General features: G+C 37.1%; 1 protein-coding gene across 1 annotated transcript in view; it reads left to right on the forward strand.

The window, feature by feature from the left end:
• Window positions 1-8,855, forward strand: part of LOC308365605 (zinc-binding protein A33-like) — a gene marked incomplete at its 5' end in the record, with an annotated part of 16,326 nt that extends 7,471 nt beyond the window's left edge. The window contains 2 exons of the mRNA XM_080839072.1: window positions 6,642-6,665; window positions 7,158-8,855. Coding sequence (XP_080695198.1) covers window positions 6,642-6,665; window positions 7,158-7,705 — 572 coding nt within the window. The 3' untranslated portion in view covers window positions 7,706-8,855. The remainder of the gene's footprint in view (window positions 1-6,641; window positions 6,666-7,157) is intronic.
• Between the last annotated feature and the right edge of the window lie 1,842 nt (window positions 8,856-10,697).

Consider the following 10,697-nt stretch of genomic DNA (forward strand, 5'->3'; position numbering starts at 1 on the left):
CAATCCAGATACAAAGACAGATCACTGTGGTAAGGATGTTATGTTAGCCACTATAAAGATGTTTTGGTAACACTTTATAATAACCCTCCGTAATAAACCATTTATGAAGCATTTGTTCATAGTTTGTTTATCATTTACAAATCGTTACCCCAACATTTACAAACCTTAGTAATGTATTTGTAAATGAGTAGTAATGTATTTATGAACCTGTTTTCTAATGATCTATAAGAGTTTTTTATAAGGACATTAGTTAGCAATTTATAAATGAGTATTAATGTATTTACAAACATTTTTCAAATGCTTTTCTAATGATCTATAATATCATATATAAGGACATGAGTAAGCTGTTTTGAAATGAGTACAGATGTGTTTATGAACATGTTTCAAATGATTTTCTAACGATCTAAAAGATCATTTATAAGGACATTAGTAAGCTATTTGTAAACGAGTAGTCATGTGTGTATGAACATTTTTCAAACCATTTTCTAATTATTTATAAGATCATCAATAAGGTATATAATAATGGTCTGCTCACATTTTGTAAATAATTTACAAATGATTAAGCAAGCAAGTTTCAATGAGTTAGTAATGCTTCATAATAGCCTTTATAAGGTATGTGCTGATGGTCTGCTCACCATTTATGAGTCATCATGAATAATCTTTGTCATGCATAAGCTATCGTCCAATTCATACGTGAAATAATATATGTGAGCACATGTAACACCTTAGTTTATGCTTAATATAGGTTTTTAGAAACCATTTACTTACCATTAGTAACGTGTTTCGCATGGGTTGATATGAAGTGGGCACTGTCTATACTTTATACGCATTTACAAATGGCCAGTAACTGAGGAACATACTATAGAAATCATTTACTAACCATTAGTAAAGTGTTTTGCATGGGTTAATATAAAGTTGCCACTGTCTATACTTTATAAGCATTTACAAAAGGCCCGTTACTGAGGAACATACACTATAGAAACCATTTACTTATCATTAGTAAAGTGTTATGCATGGGTTGATATAAAGTTGAGACTGTCTATACTTTATAAGCATTTACAAATGGCCTGTTACTGAGGGACATACCATTAGTCAACACTTCTGCAGCAACAACTCCAAAAATGACCTCAAACGTTAGATGGTTAAACATATCAATGGCAAAAACACACAACACAGCATCGAGGGAATGGAAAATTGGAAAACATTTATTTAAAAAACTACACTAACAATAAATTCACATTTAAACATGCATTCTAATATGCTAAACACAACAGCAACAATGGAACTTTAAATAAGGGGATCAGCTAGTTTTTTTTTTTATTTATTGCCAAAAGTTTGCCAGACTCTTTATATGCTTTTAATTTGGTTACAATGCTTTCGTCCCCCTCTATGGCATCCTTACACCTCTGTGTAAAACTAGAGAGCTCCTCCGTGGAGGAAGAGTCGGAAGAAGAGTCGGATGACGCGTCGGAGGAATCAGGCCCTGACTTAGATGAAGCGCTTGAGTCGGTTTTCTGCGACTGACTTTTCTTCGCCTCTGGTGGACTGCCCTTGTCCTTTTTTCTTGCTGCTACAAACAGACAATGACAGAGGATGATTAGTGGAAAATATAGGCATGTGGGTGGCACACTAGTAAGTGTGATGGTCTTTGGAAGATAGTTTTCTGAGTTCAAACTAGAACAGGTCGATGCAAACGTACGTGAGGAAATGACTAGTATGAAACCACTAGTGTCAATCAACAAAAACACGGAGAGTAATGCTAGCAGGAAAATACAATTATGCACTTACATCATCAGTAACGCATACGGCAACACAATGTTAACTTTATGTACTTAGCATTAGAGATTATAAGCACACGGTATTAGACCATGAGGGCACGTATGGGCTGGCACGAAAAGGTTTCAAGTTCCCAAGTGTATTGTCAAATATGGCAAATTGACTTACTCATAGCCAGTTGTTCCCTCAGGAAGTCGCTCTCAAATAGTCATGTCTTTCAGCATCTCCTGCTGCCAGTCCAATTTCTGCCTGGCCATCTCCAGCTCATGGCGCAGTCTAGTTGACGTCAATTGGGCATTAGGAGCGAGTGTGGTCCTAGCTAAATGTTTGGGGGAAAGAATACAACTTTTCAATAAAAATGTTCACACCGCTAATTTCCAATAATCAGGTTAATCATATGCAAATTCAGCGAGAAGGGAAATAGTTTTGTTAGTCTAAAGTTACTAGCTACGAAGTGTAACAGGTGGAACCAACCATAGGAAAGAGTTATATTAAATGAAATGTATTATTTAATTAAAGCTTCAAACAATTATTTCACACTGAAACACTTTCCACCCTGTTCATGACAATATTCTTAACACAGATACCTGTCCTACTCACCGGTGAGTTCTTCTAACTGAAACAAAAGGCACAATAACCAGAACACAAAATATCATTGCCCCGTACCAACATGCACTAAATCCACTGTGTGTTAATAACACTAGCAACATACATTCATAAATGCAATAAACTTATATACATAAATGCAACAAAAGAACGTTTTGTCCATTAAACACATTACCCAATCAAAATTCAATGTTTTTCACATTCACTATGCTGTTCGTTGCACTGTTCTGTTCAACGTTTAGTTCAAAATGGTTGAGCCACGGTCATCAAAGTGTATGGAAATGTTCCCAAGATGCATATTACCGTCCCGGACACTTTGCAGCTCAACAACATCAATCAGTAGCGTGGGAGAGGGAGGGAGGGAGGGAGAGAGAGAGAGAGAGAGATAGCAAGTGTGCTCCACGCACATCAGGGGCTGTAGTAGTGGAAACGGCTAGCTGTCCTCGTTCGTTGGCGTGGTGTAGTCTCCGATGTTGGCGACGAGCTAGTTTCTAAATATTAATACACTTTGCTAGCTAGCGAGGACATTCCACCTCACACTACAACGTGCTATACTTCTTAGCAGTAACACCGGGCGATCTTCAGAGCTGGTGATGTGAATTCTTGCTTCCTCCACACGGCCACTCTACCGTAGTTCATCCGTAACACGGACACTAACAGACCTTACAAACTTGGAGTTAAACTTGCAATTAACTGACTTATCCTACCGTCACTCTTTCTCAATCACATGTGAGCTATCCGGGCGCCGCCATCTTCTCTCTTAACATTCTCCGTCTGCCCCTTGTCCCGCCCTCTCCGCTCACTCCATTGGCCAGTGCACCAACTTTCCAGTCACTGATTGGCTGGACCTATGGTCAAGTTCTGTGGTGCTATTGGGTGTGGAACAGAGATTGATATCCCAAAGTTATCTCAGGGGCCAATGGAGAGAGCGGAGAGGGCGGGACAAGGGGCAAACGGAGAATGTAAGAGAGAAGATGGCGGCGCCCGGATAGCTCACATGTGATTGAGAAAGAGTGACGGTAGGATAAGTCAGTTAATTGCAAGTTTAGCTCGAAGTTTGTTAGGTCTGTTAGGTCTGTTAGTGTCCGTGTTACGGATGTTACAGATGAACTACGGTAGAGTGGTCGTGTGGAGGAAGCAAGAATTTACATCACCAGCTCTGAAGATCGCCCGGTGTTACTGCTAAGAAGTATAGCACGTTGTAGTGTGAGGCGGAATGTCCTCGCTAGCTAGCAAAGTGTATTAATATTTAGAAACTAGCTCGTCGCCAACATCGGAGACTACACCATGCCAACGAACGAGGACAGCTAGCCGTTTCCACCACTACAGCCCCTGATGTGCGTGGAGCACGCTTGCTCTCTCTCTCTCTCTCTCCCTCCCTCTCCCACGCTACAGATTGATGTTGTGGTAAGTAATACCCTCCCCGTTGTGACTCCACATCGTCAATGAGCTGCAAAGTGTCCGGGACGGTAATATGCATCTTGGGAACATTTCCATACACTTTGATGACCGTGGCTCAACCATTTTGAACTAAACGTTGAACAGAACAGTGCAACGAACAGCATAGTGAATGTGAAAAACATTGAATTTTGATTGTGTAATGTGTTTAATGGACAAAACGTTCTTTTGTTGCATTTATGTATATAAGTTTATTGCATTTATGAATGTATGTTGCTAGTGTTATTAACACACAGTGGATTTAGTGCATGTTGGTACGGGGCAATGATATTTTGTGTTCTGGTTATTTTGCCTTGTTTCAGTTAGAAGAACTCACCGGTGAGTAGGACAGGTATCTGTGTTAAGAATATTGTCATGAACAGGGTGGAAAGTGTTTCAGTGTGAAATAATTGTTTGAAGCTTTAATTAAATAATACATTTCATTTAATATAACTTTTTCCTATGGTTGGTTCCACCTGTTACACTTCGTAGCTAGTAACCTTAGACTAACAAAACTATTTCCCTTCTCGCTGAATTTGCATATGATTAACCTGATTATTGGAAATTAGCGGTGTGAACATTTTTATTGAAAAGTTGTATTCTTTCCCCCAAACATTTAGCTAGGACCACACTCGCTCCTAATGCCCAATTGACGTCAACTAGACTGCGCCATGAGCTGGAGATGGCCAGGCAGAAATTGGACTGGCAGCAGGAGATGCTGAAAGACATGACTATTTGAGAGCGACTTCCTGAGGGAACAACTGGCTATGAGTAAGTCAATTTGCCATATTTGACAATACACTTGGGAACTTGAAACCTTTTCGTGCCAGCCCATACGTGCCCTCATGGTCTAATACCGTGTGCTTATAATCTCTAATGCTAAGTACATAAAGTTAACATTGTGTTGCTGTATGCGTTACTGATGATGTAAGTGCATAATTGTATTTTCCTGCTAGCATTACTCTCTTCGTGTTTTTGTTGATTGACGCTAGTGGTTTCATACTAGTCATTTCCTCACGTACGTTTGTATCGACCTGTTCTTGTTTGAACTCAGAAAACTATCTTCCAAAGACCATCACACTTACTAGTGTGCCACCCACATGCCTATATTTTCCACTAATCATCCTCTGTCATTGTCTGTTTGTAGCAGCAAGAAAAAAGGACAAGGGCAGTCCACCAGAGGCGAAGAAAAGTCAGTCGCAGAAAACCAACTCAAGCGCTTCATCCAAGTCAGGGCCTGATTCCTCCGACGCGTCATCCGACTCTTCCTCCACGGAGGAGCTCTCTAGTTTTACACAGAGGTGTAAGGATGCCATAGAGGGGGACGAAAGCATTGTAACCAAATTAAAAGCATATAAAGAGTCTGGCAAACTTTTGGCAATAAATGAAAAAAAAACTAGCTGATCCCCTTATTTAAAGTTCCATTGTTGCTGTTGTGTTTAGCATATTAGAATGCATGTTTAAATGTGAATTTATTGTTAGTGTAGTTTTTTAAATAAATGTTTTTCAATTTCCATTCCCTCGATGCTGTGTTGTGTGTTTTTGCCATTGATATGTTTAACAACCTAACGTTTGAGGTCATTTTTGGAGTTGTTGCTGCAGAAGTGTTGACTAATGGTATGTCCCTCAGTAACAGGCCATTTGTAAATGCTTATAAAGTATAGACAGTCTCAACTTTATATCAACCCATGCATAACACTTTACTTATGATAAGTAAATGGTTTCTATAGTGTATGTTCCTCAGTAACGGGCCTTTTGTAAATGCTTATAAAGTATAGACAGTGGCAACTTTATATTAACCCATGCAAAACACTTTACTAATGGTTAGTAAATGGTTTCTATAGTATGTTCCTCAGTTACTGGCCATTTGTAAATGCTTATAAAGTATAGACAGTGCCCACTTCATATCAACCCATGCGAAACACGTTACTAATGGTAAGTAAATGGTTTCTAAAAACCTATATTAAGCATAAACTAAGGTGTTACATGTGCTCACATATATTATTTCACGTATGAATTGGACGATAGCTTATGCATGACAAAGATTATTCATGATGACTCATAAATGGTGAGCAGACCATCAGCACATACCTTATAAAGGATATTATGAAGCATTACTAACTCATTGAAACTTGCTTGCTTAATCATTTGTAAATTATTTACAAAATGTGAGCAGACCATTATTATATACCTTATTGATGATCTTATAAATAATTAGAAAATGGTTTGAAAAATGTTCATACACACATGACTACTCGTTTACAAATAGCTTACTAATGTCCTTATAAATGATCTTTTAGATCGTTAGAAAATCATTTGAAACATGTTCATAAACACATCTGTACTCATTTCAAAACAGCTTACTCATGTCCTTATATATGATATTATAGATCATTAGAAAAGCATTTGAAAAATGTTTGTAAATACATTAATACTCATTTATAAACTGCTAACTAATGTCCTTATAAAAAACTCTTATAGATCATTAGAAAACAGGTTCATAAATACATTACTACTCATTTACAAATACATTACTAAGGTTTGTAAATGTTGGGGTAACGATTTGTAAATGATAAACAAACTATGAACAAATGCTTCATAAATGGTTTATTACGGAGGGTTATTATAAAGTGTTACCGATGTTTTTTGTTCAGTGAGATTCACCCTTGTAGGGGTTGTTGAATTCATATTGATGGTAACATTTAAATATTAATATTTGTAAAATGTATGTAGATTTTAATATTTAAATTCCTTACTAGTATTAAGCTGAGTTTATAACCGAGGGACATATCTGATTAATTTTCTTCATTTCTTTAACACAGGAATGGAGGTAACAAAGTATGCAGGTATGTCTTGCCATGGCCATGAAAACCTTTTTGTTCCATAGTGTATTGGAATTATAGCAATGTGCTTGTAACCACTGTCTGTAAGAAGGCAAAAAAGGTACATTTCGATTGTTTAGATCCATATTTTTCAAGATAACAAACCTTGATATGCACAATCAATACAAAATAATTTGAAAACCACATTTTGTGAAAATTCATCCATAGGGGGTGCTGCAACTGACACATGTCACTATCTCAAGAACTGCTTCAGCTAAAAATCTCAAATTTCCTATACTTAAACTCGGTTGGTTACATATTGCGATATCTCAATAACTTATTAAGCCAAAGATTTGAAATGCTATTAATGCTATTTGCTCACATTTTCTAAAGTGCCAATGTTTTCTTGAAGCTTTTGAAGCTGTCAAGTCATCCAACCTTTTGCCAGTTTGGGTGATCACAAAACCTGCTTGGATAGTCACTGCTTGCAACTATAAGTGTTTTACTCTCTTGCAGTGGATGTGATTCTGGATCCTGATACAGCTCACGACCGACTCATCCTGTCAGCTGATGGGAAACAAGTGAGGCATGGTGGCTCATCACAGAGTCGTCCTGACAACCCCAAGCGCTTTGATCGTGTTGTTTGCATCCTTGGAAAGCAGGGGTTCACCTCTGGTAGATTTTACTACGAGGTGCAGGTCAGTGGGAAGACTGAATGGGCTTTAGGAGTAGCCAGAGAGTCCATTAACAGGAAGGGGGACATTACCCTGTCACCTAAGAATGGACTATGGGTAATAGCACTGAGAAATGGGGATGAGTATAAAGCACTAGCTGGTCCTTCTGTTGTTCTCTCCCTCAAAGAGAAGCCAGAGAGGGTGGGGGTGTTTGTGGATTATGAGGCAGGTTTGGTCTCCTTTTATGATGCAGACAGATGGAATCTAATCTACTCTTTCTGGGGTGTCTCTTTCAAGGAGAAAATCTATCCATTTTTTAGTCCATCTCTTCATGATGGCGGCAAAAACTCATCTCCTCTGATTATCACTCCAATTCCATGCCCCAAATGACTTTTATTAATGCTTATTTGGTGGTATTTCATTATGTTTTATTAATTTTTAATGCTTTTAATGATCATTTTTCATTGTGCTTTTCTATTGATTTTTTTTATTTTTAAATATTATTTTGTGTTCTTCCTCCTTCTTTTATTCATGTTTACATGTTGAATTTGTTCATTACTCCTTTCTCCTTTATTATGTATCTACAATAATTAATGTATTTACAAATGCAAATGATGCAACTTAAGTGAGTGTCCACTAATTAATTCAATCTAGTGATTTGCCTGACTTCATTTCAGTTCTACCTTAGTTTGTTGCCTCAGTCATGATTGATTGGACATATCATATTAAACTGAATGACTGTAGTGACAGGGATGTTGATCATTCAAAAACTATATATTGTTTTTTATTTGAAATATATAATTCACTCAGTGGACATAATATCATAATACAGGTATAAAGCACTTTGGTACAACTCCTGATGTTTTTCAATGTGCTATACAAAATAAAGTTCACTTGACTGGAATTCAATCTAAAATTTACATCCACCAATAGATGGCAGAAATGCACCAATTACCCTGTCACCTAAGAAAGGATACTGGACAATATGGCTGAGAAATGGGGATGAGTATGAAGCACTAGCTAATCCCTATGTTCGTCTCTCCCTCAAAGAGAAGCCAGAGAGGGTGGGGGTGTTTCTGGATTATGAGGCAGGTTAAGTCTCCTTTTATGATGCAGACAAATCTACTCTTTCCGAGGTGTCTCTTTCAAGGAGAAAATCTACCAATATTTTAGTCCATGTCTTCATGAAAATGAGAAAAACTAATCTCCTCTGATTATCATCACTCCAATCTCATGCAAAAAATGACTTTTATTAATGTTAACTTGGTATGTAATTATATTTTATCTTTTTAACTGTTTTTATCATGCTCTTCTATTAATTTTTTTTGGCCGGGGGTAAAATAAAGTAACCTATTTTATTGTAGCCTACCAGCATCAGTCCATTGGCACAAAGTAGACATCACAATGTAATTGATTGCATTCAATAAATACAAGTTCTCCTCATGTTTAATATTGTTGGCTAATTTCATGGGCTGTTTGCAATAAAAAAAGAAATGTTCCCATGTAGGACTACGAGGCGAATTTGTTATTGTTCATGAAAGCGTGTCTGGCAATTTGTTATTGTTTAGCCTAAATGCACGTATCGTTGCCTACTGTTGTTCATCTGTAACGTTTTAGTTGGCTAGGTTACTTTTTCCAGAAGGGATCATAAATATATTCATATTTTAAACATGAAATAGCTAATAGTGTTTGCTTTAGGGCTGTACATGTAAGATGGGCCGGCTAATGTTATCTTTACCATGCAATATGTTAACCATAGCTGTGGTAATGTTATTTCAACCTGCTAGCTAGCTAAATCTGGTTAAAACATTAGGTAACAGTAAGCCTACAAAGTAAGATGAATTACTGTAAATTAATCACTGTATAAAATGGGCCGGCTAATGTTATCTTTACCATGCAATATGTTAACGCATGCTACGGGACTACCATCATGGTTAAAACATTAGGTAACAGTAAGCCTACAAAGTAAGATGAATTACTGTAAATTAATCACTGTATAAAATGGGCCGGCTAATGTTATCTTTACTATGCAATATGTTAACGCATGCTACGGGACTACCATCATGGTTAAAACATTAGGTAACAGTAAGCCTACAAAGTAAGATGAATAACTGTAAATTAATCACTGTATAAAATGGGCCGGCTAATGTTATCTTTACCATGCAATATGTTAACGCATGCTACGGGACTACCATCATGGTTAAAACATTAGGTAACAGTAAGCCTACAAAGTAAGATGAATTACTGTAAATTAATCACTGTATAAAATGGGCCGGCTAATGTTATCTTTACCATGCAATATGTTAACGCATGCTATGGGACTACCATCATGGTTAAAACATTAGGTAACAGTAAGCCTACAAAGTAAGATGAATTACTGTAAATTAATCACTGTATAAAATGGGCCGGCTAATGTTATCTTTACCATGCAATATGTTAACGCATGCTACGGGACTACCATCATGGTTAAAACATTAGGTAACAGTAAGCCTACAAAGTAAGATGAATTACTGTAAATTAATCACTGTATAAAATGGGCCGGCTAATGTTATCTTTACCATGCAATATGTTAACGCATGCTACGGGACTACCATCATGGTTAAAACATTAGGTAACAGTAAGCCTACAAAGTAAGATGAATTACTGTAAATTAATCACTGTATAAAATGGGCCGGCTAATGTTATCTTTACCATGCAATATGTTAACGCATGCTACGGGACTACCATCATGCAGTGAGCAACTGAGCATGCCCGACTACCATTAGTCAGGGAGCCAAAGTCACAAAAATGGGTTGAACCTGACATGGTCTTCCATACTTTTTTTGTGTTTTTTTCTGTGAATTTTGACCTTAAGAACCAATAATTGGAGGGTCTGCTCTGCCAGAAATATTGCGGGGAAAAAAAGTGGACATTTTAGTGTATGCATCCTTTATTTTTAATCCGAAAAATGTAAAAACATATTTTTTTCCTGAAATCCTGAGTGGGTAGATGCTAAGGCCATGATGTGTAATAAAGAGGTCATTAACAACCATGTTAAATATCCAGCTTGTCTTTCGGTCTTTCGGAGAGTATCCTAAAATTCCCATAAGGTTATGAGCCTGTTGATCGCCAACTAGTAGTGAAATCATCACAGATCCATTGATTTTGGTTGGATTTTTATATTTTTTTCTGTGGAATGAGTACACTGTTTGCTGAAAAGAATGGCAGATTGACTGATGTCATAACTTGGGGGAATAGTTGATTGCCAAGGAAGTTAAGATGAAAATATTGGGAAAAAAGTGAGAAAAAGCCTAATTTCTTTTGCATTAAATTGATGCTAAATCATGTAGAATTGTGTTTTAAGAGTTATTTTTTCAGTGGATGTTGACAGCACATGTGTTTC

The sequence above is a fragment of the Sprattus sprattus genome (assembly GCF_963457725.1).
Source record: "Sprattus sprattus genome assembly, chromosome: 5".
Taxonomy (NCBI): domain Eukaryota; kingdom Metazoa; phylum Chordata; class Actinopteri; order Clupeiformes; family Clupeidae; genus Sprattus; species Sprattus sprattus.